This window comes from Macaca fascicularis, chromosome 10 (assembly GCF_037993035.2).
Source record: "Macaca fascicularis isolate 582-1 chromosome 10, T2T-MFA8v1.1".
Classification (NCBI taxonomy): Eukaryota; Metazoa; Chordata; class Mammalia; order Primates; family Cercopithecidae; genus Macaca; species Macaca fascicularis.
The window spans coordinates 11,141,333-11,158,176 of NC_088384.1; the positions used below are offsets into that span (position 1 = coordinate 11,141,333).

At 42.0% G+C, this 16,844-nt stretch overlaps 1 protein-coding gene across 5 annotated transcripts in view; it reads left to right on the top strand.

The window, feature by feature from the left end:
- MRTFA (myocardin related transcription factor A) overlaps positions 1 to 16,844 on the top strand; it is a 222,560-nt gene that overhangs the window by 137,711 nt on the left and 68,005 nt on the right. Inside the window, exon 1 of one of the 5 annotated variants that reach the window (XM_065521739.2) lies at positions 4,697 to 5,095. The exons of the other annotated variants lie outside the window; for them this stretch is intronic. Within the exon in view, the coding sequence (XP_065377811.1) occupies positions 4,885 to 5,095 (211 nt within the window). The 5' untranslated portion in view covers positions 4,697 to 4,884. Of the gene's footprint in view, positions 1 to 4,696; positions 5,096 to 16,844 lie in introns of those variants that run through there. 5 annotated transcript variants of the gene reach the window in all.

Consider the following 16,844-nt stretch of genomic DNA (forward strand, 5'->3'; position numbering starts at 1 on the left):
CCTCTCTGCTGCTGCCTTTGTCCCTCCTTGTTTCCACACTGCTGTCAAAATGACCTTTCTCTGTTTCTCTTTCTCTCTATTCTCCATCTCTCAAGTAATTGTTATTTTCATAACTTTTGCCTTTGTGCATTCCTCTGCCTTTGATTGGAATGCCCTTCCCATCTTTTTGGTTTGACTTAAACAAAAATGATTTTAGATTTCAGTGCAGGTGCCGTTTCTCCTCCTGGAAGCCTTCTCTAACTCTCCAGCCCCAGCAAGGTCCCCTGTTCTGTGTCCTCATCAGAGCACTTATCATGCCGAGGGATTGTATAAATAGGTACAAGCCTGTCTCAGTTTCTTGAACAGCCTGTATTGTCAACTGAATTTGGGCAGGTGTTTCATCTTTTTGTGTCCACAATGCCTGGTACTTGATAGGCAGACAGTAAGTATTGACAGAAAAATGAAACAAAACAAAGGATGTAGCTTTGCCAAATCCCACCGTAAATCTTAGAGAACCATTCCATTTTAGAGATAGAGGACACCTTATCTACTGCAGCCACTCCTTTATAGAGATTAGCAATATTGCTGGAAACCAGGACTTGTGACTCAGCCTAGTGCCCTTTTTTGAGAAAAAGGTTTTTGGCTTATTATAAAGACAGTAGTTATTTAATGTAGAAAATGTAGAAGTTACAGATAAACAAAAGGGAGAAAGAGAAAATAGATCGTTCTGTTCCAACCACCCAGATGGTGACTGTGCTTCCACTGTCTCCTGTGCGTATATAGAAACATGTATATGTATGTGTTACATAATTGTGTGAGGATAACAGCTCAGATTTACTGAGTGCTTGTAGAATGGGCACTGTTTTAAGTCCTTTACTTAAAATTTATGTATTACGGATCCGAGGTGAAACTGTTACTTTTATTTGACAGATGTGGAAATGGAGGCATAGAGATGTTAAGTATCTCAAGGTCACAACAGCTGGTAAGTGGTAGAGCCAAAATTTGAACCCAGGCAATCTAGCTCTAGAGCCTTATTATTTTATTATTATTATTTTTTCTGAGACAGAGTCTCACTTACTCTGTGGCCCAGGCTGGAGTACAGTGGTGCAATCTTGGCTCACTGCAACTTCCACCTCCCAGGTTCAAGCAATTCTCCAGCCTCAACCTCCCGAGTAGCTGAGATTACAGGCATGTGTCACCACACCTGGCTAATTTTTGTATTTTTAATGGAGGCGGGGTTTCACCATGTTAGCCAGGCTGGTCTTGAACTCTTGGCTTCACGTGATCCACCCACCTCGGCCTCCCAAAGTGCTGGGATTACAGGCATGAGCCACCATGCCTGGCCTAGAGCCTGTACTTTTTTTTTTTTTTTTTTTTGGAGACACAGTCTCACTCTGTCACTCGGGCTGGAGTGCAGTGGTATGATCTCAGTTCACTGCAACCTCCACCTCCCAGGTTCAAGTGATTCTCCTGCCTCAGCCTCTGAGTAACTGGGAGTCCAAGCGAACAGCACCACACCTGGCTAATTTTTTTTTTTTTTTTTAATTTTTAGTAGGGATGGTGTACTTTTTTTTTTTTTTTTTTTTGAGACAGAGTTTTGCTCTGTCGTCCAGTCTGGAGTGCAGTGGCACGATCTCAGCTCAGCGTAACCTCTGCTTCCTGGGTTCAAGCGATTCTCCTGCTTCAGCCTCCTGAGTAGCTGGGATTACAGGCGGGTGCCACCATGCCCAGCTAACTTTTATATTTTTAGTAGAGACTGGGTGTCACCATGTTGGTCAGGCTGGTCTCGAACTCCCAACCTCAGGTGATCTGCCTACCTCAGCCTCTGAAAGTGCTGGATTACAGGCATGAGCCACCACACCTGGCAAGATGGTGTATTTCTCTAAAGCATTTGTTTAATTTTTATTTTTAGTAGAGACGGTGTCTCACTGTGTTGCTCAGGCTGGTCTTGAACTCCTGGGCTCAAGCAATCCTCTCACCTCAGCCTCCCAAAGTGCTGGGATTACAGGCATGAGCTACTGTGCTTTGCCAAGCCTGTACTCTTAACTATGCATAGTGTCTTGTAATCTGCTTTAAAAAAAAAAAAAATTGAGATCAGTTTATATGCAGTAATAGTCACTCTTTTTTAGGGGTACAGTTCAGTGAGTTTTGCTAAAAGGTAAACCACCACCTTTTATCAAGATATATAGAATATTTCCATCACCCCCCCAAAATTCCATCATGCCTTTTTGTAGAGTCTCTCCTTCCCTGTTTCCCAGCCCTTGGCAATCACTGATCTGATTTCTGGCCCTTGTTTTGCCTTGAAGCCTTGTGGCTTCTTTTAGCATAATAATGCTTTTGAGGTTCATCACTGTTGTTTCCTGTAACAATAGTTTATTGAGTTTTTTAAACATTGCTGAAGTAGTATTCTGTTATATGGGTATATCATAATTTTTTTTTTCTTTTTTGAGACAGAATCTGGCTCTGTTACCCAGGCTGGAGTGCAGTGGCATGATCTCAGCTCACTGCAACCTTCGCCCCCTACCTCAGCCTCCTGAGTAGCTGGGATTACAGGTGCACACCACTATGCCTGGCTAATTTTTTAAGGATTTTGTAGAGAAGAGGTCTCACTATATTGCCCTGGTTGGTCTCAAACTCCTGGGCTCAAGTGATCCTCCTGCCTTGGCCTCCCAAGCTTTTTTAAGACTCATTACAGGCATGAGCCACCGCATCTGGCCTGTACATAATTTTTTATTCCATTCACAAGTTGAAGAACATTTTGGCAATTACAAATAAAGCTGCTATGAATATTCACATAGAGTTCTTTTTTTTAACCTAGTAGTTTTAATGACGTTAATTACAATTAATATAGAATGATAACTTCTTTTATTACTAAAGTCACATGAACTAAAAGGCATTTGAGTTTATTTTTATTTTAGAGAGAATAGAAAAGCGCTTACTTTCTCTAAGCCAATAGATAAGAGCTCTTTAATATATTTTGGTAGTGAAATATCACTTATAAACCATATAGGCATAGAGACAGACAGAAATGTAAGATCTTTCATTTGCCAGCTTTCAAATAGTTTCTCTCTCCCACTTTAGACTATTACCTGCTTCATTCCCCTGAAAAGTTGCTAGCTAGGCAACTCTAAATTCACATTTCCAAAGACACTCTTCTTAGGTGAAACAAGGTAGACAATTTATATCAGGCACAGAACTGAGACCTAAACACTGTTAACCGAAGACAGTGTACAGCTCTTTATGGGGATGTATGTTTTCACTTCTCTTAGGTAAATACTCAGGAATAGGATTACTGGGTTTTATGGTAAGTGTAAATTTAACCTTACAAGAAACTCCCAGATTGTTTTTCTGCATAGCGTTATCGTTTTCCATCCTCCTTAGTAATGTCTGGGAGTCCCAATTGTTCCTCATCGTTGATGACAAATCATTTATTGCTGGTATTTATATTCTGACAGTAGCCAAATAATAATTTCCACATGCTCTTGCTGGAAAAGGTGTTGCTTAAATTAAGGGTTTCTCATGTAAATTTTTTCTCTTTCATTTTCCTTTTTCTTTTCTTTCCACTTTATAAATATTTATTGAGCAGTTTACAGTGCATGGGATGGACGAGCATCAGTGATTTTACTCTCAAAGCGCCCCCAGTTGGCCCTGTGAGTAGAGGTCATGGCAGATGATTATGACACTTTTGATTCTTATACTTTACCTAGTTTCCTAGTGGAGCAAATTGATCTGCATAGAGGTTTTCATTTTTGTGCCTCTACGCTGCATGCCTCGCTTAGCTTTCAAGTGTGAGGAACCTTGTAGGGAGAAGACTATGGTGGCACATCTGGTTCCAGCTGTGCTGTCAGCCATAACATTTTCCCCCTTCTGTTTAGGTGGAAATGCCGGTGAGTGTCATGGTGGACTTTGTTTTCATAATCGGCTGGGTAGATTTTTCAGTTGTCTGTTAGTGTAGCTGTCCTGATTTCCTTCCTAATGATTTGAATGATGGGACTGTGACATACAAGAAGTAAAATCAAATGGTGAGGTAAGCTGAGGTCAACAAGAAAAGGGTTTGAATCCCAAATTTTGGTGGGTTGCCACTATTGTGCCAACGTATTATCTCTGACCCTAGCCAGCATCTTAAGAGCTTATATTGTCTTTCTAAAGGAAGAGTCAAATAGGTATTGAACTGTATCTTCTTTTAAATATTTTGTCAGCAAAGTGTTTACAAATTGGTGAGAAGTGTCTATCCATTTAGTTTTTCATTCATTGAGTACACTTGCCAGTTAACCATTACGTTTATGGTTCCCACATCAGTGCTGTGATAGGACTTTTTTCAAAGTAAATTCTTCCTGAGTTTTTTGTTTGGTACCTCCCTGCTCTGCTTTTTGGTTATCTCTTAACTTTAAACATTTTAAAAATGAATGTGTCAAGTAAAATAGTGTTGTGTTATAGCTTCTTGCTCCACTTTGGGTGCAGACTTTGCACAAGAAGGGAGGGAGGGCAAGAGAGAAAAGAGGGAACCTAGTCATGTGATACTGCTTGTCTGGCAGAAGCCTTTTGGTTCTGAGCAGAGAAACCAACTGTTTACTATTTTGGGTGAATGAGGTTGGTTGGTTGCTATGAGCATTTTCTCTAAGGGAACCCTCTCCTTTTCCAGCTCTACACATTGAAATCATCTCAGTCCTGCTTTTTGGCATTTGGGTAGAAGGGGGAGGTGTCTGTGTCTAGGCCCAGTGCTGACAGGAAGAAATGTTTTGCCAGTAGAGTTACTGATTCTGACCTTCTGCTGTCACTGCTTCTAATGCCCCGCTCCCTAAGTAAACTTGGGATGTAACTGTTCTTGCAACCCTTTGCACTACAGAATGAAGTGCCCACTTTAAGTTAAAGAGCAAGGCTGATCAGATCTTCGGCAAATAATAAATGGCCTCTTTAAGGAGGGAGGGAAGGAAGACTGGTTTACTGCAGCATTGGCCTTTGGAGACTCGCATCTCCTCCAGCATGCTGGAGGAGAAGATCAAGATTCATCAGCCCACCTGCAGGATTCTGCCACTCTCGTGGATTGTCTTGAAGCCAAGAAAGGACAGCTATTACTCAGCAGTGTGCCTGACCCATTATCACAGTTTGCGGGAAGGTTCGAATATTTATCTGTTTGGGATTTGCATGCTTTTATTTCCTCTTAAACTTAACTGCTGTCTTTTATCCCAGTTCTATTTCTCTGTAGCCATCCAAGCTTTGACTTTGAGTGGTTTATTCTCCCAGGATTTATATCAAAGTTTGTTGAGCACCCAACAAATAGGTAACTGAACATAGTACTGTAGGGTGCATTTCATGACCTGATGGAACAGTGGTTAGGATGTTCCACTTTCTTATTCCTTTTTTCCCCACCATGCAGAGCTCATATAGCCACGCCTAGATTGTGGAGTAAGGGAAGAAAAAACTTTAATAAGGTGGAATTATTTTTTATGTGGGTCAGATTCAATGTTTTATCCATAAAATGTACTCTGGCCTAAGGTACTACACAAATGGGAGCTATTGATGATCATCTCAGTTTCTTCTGTCTGTTGAATACTTGAAAGTAGATAGATAACCCTTTAAGGTTTATAACACTGATACATCATTTAAAATAAAATAACACTTGAAAGGCTTTTTACTTGTATTGCATCTTAGTTTTGCTTAGGGCGAACAATTTGGACTGGTCTTATCAATATTAAAAGAGTTTGCCTTTGAACAGCCTTCTTTCATAGTCTTTTTTTTTTTTTCTTTTTTTTTTTTTAAAGACAGGGTGTCATTCCTATTGCCCACGCTGGAGTGCAATGGCTCAATCTTGGCTCACTGCAACCTCCACCTCCTGGGCTCAAGTGATTCTCCAGCCTCAGCCTCCTGAGTAGCTGGGACTGCAGGCCTGCACCACTGCACCCGGCTAATTTTTATGTTTTTTGTAGAGATGGGGATTCGCCATGTTGGCCATGCTGGTCTTGAACTCCTGGCCTTAAGCGCTCCTCCTGCCTCGTCCTCCCAAAATGCTGGGATTACAGGCATGAGCCACCATGCCTGGCCTCTTTCATAGTCTTATACTGCTGGAAAAAAATATCCTTTGGGAGTAGAATGGACACATTTGAGTTCTTCAGGAAAGTTCACTTTTAAATTTGAGGAAAATTCTTTCAGGAGAGTTCTAGGTTATGAAAAAAACGACAATAGGAGCTTTATCCAAATCTTGTCAAATATGAATAAAAGAGAATTGTCAATATTTTCTTCTCCTATCTTGGAAATCCTAATTATCTAGTATCAGAATTTGTATACAATGTATAATAATTATGTAAATACTACTTTTCTGAAAACTTAGATGTTTCTTTTGAGTTTTCCAGATTTCTTTGGGATTTTAATAATTTTAACATGATGATTTGAGCCTGTGGAGTCAGCAATGAATGGGCACATCAAAGATGAGATGAAATGATTATCAGTGCCCAGTTTGCAGAGAGAATAGTTTTTTTTTGTTTTTTTTTTTGAGATGGAGTCTCTCTCTGTCGCCCAGGCTGGAGTGCAGTGGTGCGATCTCGGCTCACTGCAAACTCCGCCTCCTGGGTTAACACCATTCTCCCTCAGCCTCCCGAGTATCTGGGACTACAGGCACCTGCCACCACGCCCAGCTAGTTTTTTGCATTTTTAGCAGAGATGGGGTTTCACCGTGTTAGCCAGGATGGTCTTGATCTCCTGACCTCATGATCCACTCACCTCGGCCTCCCAAAGTGCTGGGATTATAGGCGTGAGCCACTGCGCCCGGCTGAGAATAGTTTTAAGAATTGGTTGAGAGGCAGTTGGTTTTTCTTTGATTATCTAGAAGTGTTCTGGACTAATGTCAAAGAAACACCATGGCAACATTAAAGGGAAGATTATTTGAGAGGCAGATGAATAGTATGGCTTAGGACTTAGGCTGCTACCTTTGACTTTGTAATCCAGAAGATTGTAATGTTCCAGATTTTCAGTCTGATCATTAAAAATATCTGTGTCACATGCAAAAAACCCTATAGGCAATAGAGATTCAGACTTGTGATAAGTAGGATCAGGATGGTAATTGTAGATAACTACCCTAATCAATTAACTGTATGCTTTTCTGATTTTTTTTTTTTTTTTTTTTTTGAGACAGAGTCTTGCTTTGTCGCCCAGACTGGAGTGCAGTGGCGCGATCTCTGCCCACTGCAACCTCTGCTTTCAAGCGATTCTCTTGCCTCAGCCTCCCAAGTAGCAGGGATTACAGGTGCCCGCCACCACATCTGGCTAATTTTTGTATTTTTAATAGAGATGGGGTTTCACCATGTTGGCCAGGCTGGTCTCAAACTCCTGACCTCAAGTGATCCACCTGCCTTGGCTTCCCAGTGTGCTGGGATTACAGGAGTGAGCCACCATGCTCGGCCGCTTTGCTGATTTTATAGTGTGCTTAGAACCTTACATTTAGAATTCTGTATATTGACTGAATCTTGAAAGGACTCAAATTATAGGCTGGGTGCAGTGGCTCTTGCCTGTAATCCCAACACTTGGGGAGGCTGAGTCTGGGAGGGTCACTTTAGTCCAGGATTTCGAGACCAGTCTGGGCTTCAAAGTGAGACCTTGTCTCTACAAAAAAAAAAAAAAAGAAAGAAAAATCAAAAAATTAGCTGGGCATGGTGGTACACACCTGTGGTCCCAGCTACACAGGAGGCTGAGGCTGGAGGATTTCTTGAACCCAGGAGGTAGAAGCTACAGTGAACCATGTTCATGCCACTGCACTCCAGCCTGGGCAACAGAATGAGACTCCGTCTCCATCCAAAAAAAAAAAAAAAAAAAAAGATTTCAAATTGTTTTTTCTACAGATAAATAAATATACATTATTTTAAAAAATGCTGTCGTTTTGTAAACTGTACAAGAGAAACATTTTGCCTCAAATGATAAAAGTATTAAGGATATCTGATGTTCCTGCTTTTGGGCTGAAGCAGGTGTTCCAGGGAAAAAGATCATTCTTCCTGAAATACTGAACAATACCCAGTGAAAATGATTGTGTGTTGTGTTTTATTATTATAAATTCTTAGTAATATTTTCTGTTTTATAGCTTTATTTTTCTTATTAATAGACTTTGGCATCGATCACATCTGCATCAATCTTTTTTGAGGACTGAGCCATCATGAAACATTGGTGTTTTGTGGTTTTATACAACCTCTGTTACAATATGAATGATGTTAGAGCTATAAAAGATCTAACACCATTCAGTATTGATATGGATATAACCCAATGTTAGCCACAAGCCAGATGTACCCGCTGAGATTTGAAATGTGGCTAAAGCAGTGAGGAGCTGAATTATTATTAGTTTTTTTGAGACAGAGTTTTGCTCTTGTTGCCCAGGCTGGAGTGCAGTGGCGCCTTCTCGGCTCACTGCAACCTCTGTCTCCAGGGTTGAAGTGATTCTCCTGCCTCAGCTTCCTGAGTAGCTGGGATTACAGGCGCCCGCCACCATGCCTGGCTAATTTTTTGTATTTTTAGTACTGGGTTTCACCACATTAGCCAGGCTGGACTCGAACTCCTGACCTCAGGTGATCCGCCTGCCTTGGCCTCCCAAAATGCTGGGAGGATTACAGGCATGAGCCACTGCACCTGGCTGAATTTTTAATTTATTAAAAAAAAAAAGAAAAAAGAGATGGCGTCTCACCGTGTTGCCCAGGCTGGACTCAAACTCTGGGCTCAATGATGTCTCAGCCTCCCAAGTAGCTGGTACATGTGCTGCTAATTTATTTGATTTCAATTAAGTTTAAATAGCATGTGTGGCTAGTGGCTGCCATATCTGATAGCACAGTTCTAGACCCTTCAGAGTCTGACCCTAGTCAGTCTTCCTTCTATTATTCTCTTTCACAAACTTAATGCTCCAGCTAAACTGGAGAGTGTTGGCTGTGTCCTTAACCTTGTAAATTTCCCACCTCCTAGTCTTAGCTCATGTTGTTCATCTCTAGTTTATGAAGGCCTTCAGATTGCTTGTGTGCTGTTGCCCTGTGACACTTACCTAATCCCTTTTGTACTCTAGTAATATATTATCTGCAGACTCTTAAAGCGCTTAATAACACTATCTCTGATTGTAGTGATTTGTTTTTCATTTCTCATAGTCTCTATTACATTTATAGATTCCTCGAGGGGCTTATGTGGTTTTGATGGTTGTATGTGTGTGATAGTTGAAGTTTTTCTCTCTTCTTTTTTTCTCCACAGTGCCTAGCAAAGCATACATGGTAGGTGGTTCATATGCATTAGGTGAGTTAATCTACTGAGATTGCTGATTGTTACTGTGCTTCCTGGCACTAGAGGGCAGTGTCATATCTATTAGCAAAATGAGGTATTTATCTCAAAGTGACAGATACATTTTGAGCACTCTGTCCTAATTCAGTTTTATTCAGTCTTATTAATGATTCTGGCCTTCAGAAGGAACTCACATCTGTTCATTGTCAGTGATATTAATAAATAACCTTTTTCTATAAATATCTTGATTAGATTCAGTGTCTGTTGGATCAGGAGATGGTGAGATTCTTTCTGAGAAGAAACTTGGTACATCTGAGAAACACCAGTCAAGGCATTAGGTGTCAGAGATTAATTCCTTGAGGGCAGAAGCCTTTTTGTGGTAGGCAGCTAATATCCCAGTAGTGGTCTGGTAGTCAAGAACCCAAGGTTCTTGGTTTGATCTTGCCAATGGTGAACTCGGCTAAGTTGCTCTAAGCTTGGCAAACTAATTCCTCTTATTGTGTAGTAGTGGGTATAATGACCAGTTCTGGCTCATAGGGTCAAATGAGATATGTATGAAAGTAGCTTTGTAAAGTATTATATAAATGTGTAGTGGTGTTTTCCTTCTCAGTACCTATGTCGTACTTAGTACCAATGCATGTACAAAATAAGTGATTCCTTATAAATATGACATTAATTTGTAAATTTTAGGTAAGGGATGTACTGTGGTAAAGGCTGTACTCACCAAGGCTGCATACATTGAGAGGTGATTATAGTCACAATAGTGGTTAACATATATCCTGTCCTTAGATGTTATTTAGCCTGAAAGTGAACTGTGTGATACACACACACACACACACACACACACACACGAAGTTTACACTCTTGTTAGTCTCTTGTCTAGTGAATTTATTTTTGTACACCCGCTACCCTTCTTTTCTGTTTGTTTTTGTTTTTTGAGACAGGGTCTCGCTTTGTCACCCAGGTTGGACTGCAGTGATGCAACCTCGGCTCACTGCCGCCTTGACCCCTGGGCTCAAGTGATCCTCCCGCCTCAGTCCCCCAAGTAGCTGGGACCACAGGCACGTGCCACCATGCCCAGCTGATTTTTTTTGTAGAGATGAAGTTTCGCCGTGTTGCCCAGGCCGCTCTTGAACCCCTGAGATAAGTGATCCACCAGCCTCAGCCTCCCAAAGAGCTAAACTTGTTGGAATGGGTTAAGATTCTCAAGATCAAACGCATAAAGGAGAAGCCAGATCATTATAACACAGGAGCCCATTTAACTACTGTAGAATTTTCCCACTCCACATCCCCCAGGTTTAGCAAAGACTTTTTCAAAAGCAAAGGTATGTGTAACTGTAGGAGAGTTCATGTTATAAGTACTGCAACTTCGTATTTCCTGAAGTCTGTGTGGTTGAATTTGCAAGTGGAACATTTCATTACTGCAGGTTTTGCACAAAATTTTACGAAACAAACCTGCATTAAGTTAAAACAGAACTAAAATAAATGCCTTTTCTGGATACTTCAGAAATAATTTCCATATATTTCCTATCACAGACTCCTTTTAATTTAGATACTCCTTCAATACACATGAGTAGAAGGGAAATTCCAGCTCAAAATCTAAAAGTAGAGGTGGGCATGGTGGCTCACGCCTGTAATCCCAGCACTTTAGGAGGCCGAGGCAGGCAGATCACAAGATCAGGAGATCGAGACCATCCTGGCCTACATGGTGAAACCCCATCTCTACTAAAAATACAAAAATTAGCTGGGCATGGTGGCACGTGCCTGTAAATCCCAGCTACTTGGGAGGCTGAGGCAGGAGGATCGCTTGAACCTGGGAGCAGCAGGTTGCAGTGAGCTGAGATTGTGCCACTGCACTCCAACCTGGTGACAGAGTGAGACTCCGTCTCAAAAAAAAAAAAAAAAAAAAAAAAAAAAAATCTAAAAGTAGAATGCAAAGTGATCAAATAATTCCTCCATATCACATACTTCAATTTTCTAGCATAATTCTGAGTGATGCAGAGTACCAAACCTATCAACAAAATGCCTATTTAAAAAATGTCCCTGATACTACCATGTACTTTTCCTCCTCCTGATTTTCGAATCATCCCAGTATTAACATCCATCCCTAAGGAATCTCAGTAGTGGTTTCAGAAAAATGATTTTGATTTGTTTGACACACTGTGGTAGAGACAACAAATAAGACCCCCTTTCCTCTGGCTCTTCTATGCTTCTCCTGGGCATGAAAACAGCCCGAACTGCGGCAACAGCTGGGGATCATTAAACTGACAGAAATAGCTTAGGAGACTCCAATGGTGTGTGAAGGGGGGAGGAGAGCCTGAGTATCAGATTAAAAAAAAATCAAAAGGGCAAAAGGAAAGGGGGGCAGGGCAGTGAAGTCTAAGGAGTGTATCAGCCTAAATTTCCTTTACCACAGCCAAGGAGATGCAGTGAAGCAAATGACAGGATACATGAATGCAGCCTAAATTGCTTAGCCTCCTACCTATTCCTAGATGGAAGGTTTAGTCAAATCTAAACATGTGGGTCTGAATGAAGACAAGCTGGGGAAGAGTAGGGAGGAGAATTGTGGCATCTCAAAGGCTAACTATGGGTCTGGAAGAATCACTTAGAGGAGGTGGCAATGATGATAAAAATCAACTCCAAGATGGAGCAGGAGCAAGGGCTGTGAGAATACATCCCAAGCCCTAAGTGGACTCAGAGATTAACCTAGTCACAAGGCATCCCCCTCAACTGGGAAGGACCAAATGCTACATGAAATGCTGGTTCTTGTTCTTGCCAGAGCACAGCCATGCCTCCCCAGTGGTAGCTTTTCAACCTGGCAGGCCTTCGAAGGTCGGTGCAGGAATGAGCCATCTGCCTGGCCCACTGCCCGAGTGTATTCAGCACATACCTGAATGCCCTAGAGTAGCTTTATTCAGATCACCCCAAGGGAGTGGGCTTGCAGATCCTGACTTATGCCTTAAAGTCTGGTTAGTCCCAGGGTCCTGGGGTACCTTCTTCATCCCCACACTTGTTAGGCTGTCTATTCAATATTATCATCAAGGCTTCTCCCACCAAGGCGTTTTCTTTGTAACTAATCTTACAGGACTGCAGTTTCAGATGGTTCCCCCACCTGCAAGCCTAAACAGGAAATGATTCGATTACAGATATTAAGACTGCAACTTTCTTTGGCAAGAGTGTTTTGTAACTATGAGATTGCATCAAGCTCGGTTGAACATTTTATTCGATGAATCTAATTATTTACTAAATAAAGTTCCAGGCTGGTGACTGGTCTCAACAAAAAGCTACCACTATATTACCTTCTTCTTGAATAGCTTGCTTCTTTTCTTTATTTTCTTCCTTCCACTCTAGGAGGAAAACTTGCTTCTTTTCTAACCACAAATCTGGCAGGAAAATATGCTCATGCGTATTTCCATACTAAGCCATCTTTGTCTAAATAACTGTATTTGAATCTGACTTTCTATAAGAAGTTCAAAAACCTTACAACGGTTGGCTCATTACAAACACTTTAAGTTCACATTAAGAAAAGGGTACAGGTGCAGTGTGGCTCGCGCCTAAAATCCTGGCATTTTGGGAGGCTGAGGCTAGTGGATCACTTATCTCAGGGGTTCAAGAGCGGCCTGGGCAACACGGCGAAACTTCATCTCTACAAAAATCAGCTGGGCATGGTGGCACGTGCCTGTGGTCCCAGCTACTTGGGGGACTGAGGCGGGAGGATCACTTGAGCCCAGGGGTCAAGGCGGCAGTGAGCCGAGGTTGCATCACTGCAGTCCAACCTGGGTGACAAAGCGAGACCCTGTCTCAAAAAACAAAAACAAACAAAAAAGAAGGGTAGCGGGTGTACAAAAATAAATTCACTAGACAAGAGACTAACAAGAGTGTAAACTTCGTGTGTGTGTGTATCACACAGTTCACTTTCAGGCTAAATAACATCTAAGGACAGGATTTGTAGCTTTTACGCTCAGGCACTACATGAAGTTTAATTTTATGGATTTCATTCTTCCACGGAGAAGACAAATTTTGCTGTAGCCTTTATTAAATTTTATTTTTAAATCTTAATCTTTTTGAGTCAAATGGCTAAAATTTTATATCATTTAGGACTTAAGGGTGAGAAGTTTACTGGTTTTTTTTTTTGTTTACCCATAGAAAACTGTATACATAAACATTTGAATAAGCTTCAGATTATTTGTCTATCTAATTATCTATCTATCTATAACCCAACCTGTATGGTCTAATTTCTAATCACCTTTCTATTCCCTAATCCTTCCCATAGAAAAGGGCCACGTGCAGTGGCTCATGCTCAATCCCAGCAAAGCCTGTAATCCCAACAGTTTGGGAGGTTGAGGCGAGTGGATCACTTGAGTCCAGGAGTTTGAGACCAGCCTGGGCAACATGCTGAAATGTCATCTGTACAAAAACAAACCCCCCAAAAGCAAAATTGGCCAAGCATGCTAGTGTGCGCCTGTTGTCCCAATTACTCAGAAGGCTGAGGTGGGAGGACCGATTAAGGCTGGGAGGTCAAGGCTGCAGTGAGCCGTGATTGCACCACTGTGCTCCATCCTGGTGACAGAATGAGACCCTATCTTTTTTTTTTTTTTTTTGGGACAGAGTCTTGCTCTGTCCCCCAGGCTGGAGTGCAGTGGCTTGATCTCAGCTCACCGCAAGCTCTGCCTTCCGGGTTCACGCCATTCTCCTGCCTCAGCCTCGCAAGTAGCTGGAACTACAGGCGCCCACCACCACGCCCGGCTAATTTTTTGTATTTTTAGTAGAGACGGGGTTTCACCGTGTTAGCCAGGATGGTCTTGATCTCCTGACCTCGTGATCTGCCCACCTTGGCCTCCCAAAGTGCTAGGATTACAGACGTGAGCCACCGCGCCCGGCCGAGACCCTATCTTTAAAAAAAAAAAAAAAACCACTTTAGGCCTGTCATAGTAGCTCACTCACACCTGTAATTCCGGTGATCCTGTGCCACTGCATTCCAGCCTGGGCAAGAGAGTGAGATCCTGTCTCTGTGTTTTATTTTGTTTTTTTTTTTTTTTGAGACGGGCTCACTCTTGTTCAGGCTGGAGTGCAGTGGCACAGTGGTGGCTCACTGCAGTCTGGGTCAACAAGCACACACTACAGGCACACACAACCAGATGTTGTCTCCCTGTGTTGCCCAGGGTAGTCTGTGACTCCAACTCTCAAATGATTCTCCCACCTTGACCCCCCACAGTGCTGGGATTATAGACACAAGCCTCTGTCCCTGGCCTAATTTAATTTTAAGGAAAACCATTTTTTGTCTCTTTGGTTTGCCCTAGAATGACTACCCTATTCTAAGTTTTGAATCTGTACAACAAAGTTGGGTGCAGAATGTCAGCGTCAGTGATACCAGCAGGGATTAGCAAATGAGATTCAAGGCTGCCCATATTTTCTCGGTGAATGGGCAGAACTAATACAATAAGGAAAATGCTGTTCTTGGTGCCTTTAACTTTGGAAGGGAGTCTTCAGATGGCCCTACCTAAAAGTGCTAAAGGAAGCACATTCCCAGTTTGTCTCCACCCTGTTCAGGCATCTGATGCAAGTGCATGCCGTGCCCAGATCTTACATGATGGAGTTGGTTGCACATTGCTTTATAGATCCTCAGGAAAGAGACTGATGACATTGAAGTAACTGGCACTTTGAGATCTGTTTGCCGCGATTAGAGAAGGAGGTCACATCAAGGGGTGGGGGAGAGGAGTAACTACCCAAAATGAATGGTAAGCCTCAGATTTTTGAGGATGTGGGGAATAATTTTTATTTATTTATAGTTATTAATATTTTTACTATGACTGTGGCATAAATGTAATATAGTAGGAAAAAAACACAAACTTTGATATCAGGCCAACCTGTATTTGAGCTCTGGCTCTACCTCTTACTACCCATGCAGCTTCTTCATCTATGAGATAGTACGTATCTCAAATGACCATTGAGATGAAATGAGTCACTGTAGTAGTACATCTACCCAGTGACCACACAATGTAAGAGCTAAAGACATTAGATTCCTTGTTTCTTATATATTAGTTTTCTTCTCAAGGCAAGCCTTTTCTCAGTGCCTTTGCACTTGCAATTTCTTATGTCTGGAACACTCTCCAGATCATTTTTATGGTTTGTCATAGTATTTAGGTTTCTGTCCAAGAGTCATCTGTCTCTTCAAAAGGGCCTTCTCTGTGCACCCTATCTAAAATTACCACCACCCCGTCACTCTCTGTTCTCTTGTTCCACTGTATTTTTCATCACATAGTGTATTCCCTGAAATTATTATATGTACAACTTATTTATTATGTTTTCCCTACTAGAGCATATGTTCTGTGAGGACAGGGACCTCATCTGTCCATGTTATTGTTTTATCACCTATAAATATTGACCTTATCTGTCCATGTTGTTTTATCACCTATAAGCATCACCTATACATATTAGTTCAATAAATGAATGAACAAACCAACTGACAATCTTCCTGGTGCCAGAAAAGAACCTGTGGCTGAATGCAGGAAGGAAGTTGTGCCAGGAAGCAAATGCTTTCTGCTTTTGTGGAGTGGATGTTCCCACACTGAGAGCCAGATAGGAAGTAGTCATGTGACGTCCTCTTACGTCCTTTTATACTTCTTCCTGTCTCTCTCTGGGAAGAGCCCCTTTGAATGACCTTTATTTAGTAGTTGTTATTTTTTGCCCTCTTGCCCAGGCTAGACTGCAGTGGCATAATCATGGCTCACTGCAGCCTCGACCCCTCAGCTTCCTGAGCAGCCAGGACTACAGGCAAAGGCTACCATGCCTGGCTAATTTTTTTTTTTAATTATTTTTTGTAGAAACAGGGGTCTCTCTACATTGCTCAGAAAAGTCTTGAACTCTGGCTGGGCATGGTGGCTCATGCCTGTAATCCCAGCACTTTGGGAGGCTGAGGCAGGCGGATCACGAGGTCAAGAGCTCGAGACCATCCTGGCCAACATGGTGAAACCCCACCTGTACTAAAAATACAAAAATTAGCTGGGCGTGATGGCGCACGCCTGTAGTCCCAGATATTTGGGAGGCTGAGGAAGGAGAATCACTTGAACCGGGAGGCAGAGGTTGTAGTGAGCCGAGATCGTGCCCCTGCACTCCAGCCCGGTGACAGAGCGAGACTGTCTAAAATAAAAAAAGAAAAGAAAAGAAAAAGTCTTGAACTCCTGGGCATGATCCTCCCACCTTGGCCTCCCAAAGTGCAGGGATTACAGGTGTGAGCCATCATGCCCAGCCTGAATAACCTTTAAATGTGACCACTGTTACCTGTTAAAATCTCAATTCCTTTTGGAATTAGAACATAAGCAGTGTTTTCAGTCTCCAGAGTTCTATGTCATATACTCTACATGTTCCATACTATTCACTGAAATCACCTGGATTTTCCCCTAGTTAGTATGTAGGTCACTTTTTTCCCATCCATATCATGCTGATAACACTGTCAATATAGTGTCATTTTAAAACATAGAGGAGTGGGGTGCAGTGTTTCATCATGACTGTAATGACTGAGGCCAAGGCAGGAGGATAACTGGTAGGCCAGGAATTCAAGGCCAGCCTGGGCAACAATGTAGGATCCCATCTTGACAAAACATAAACAGACAAACATACAGAGAACT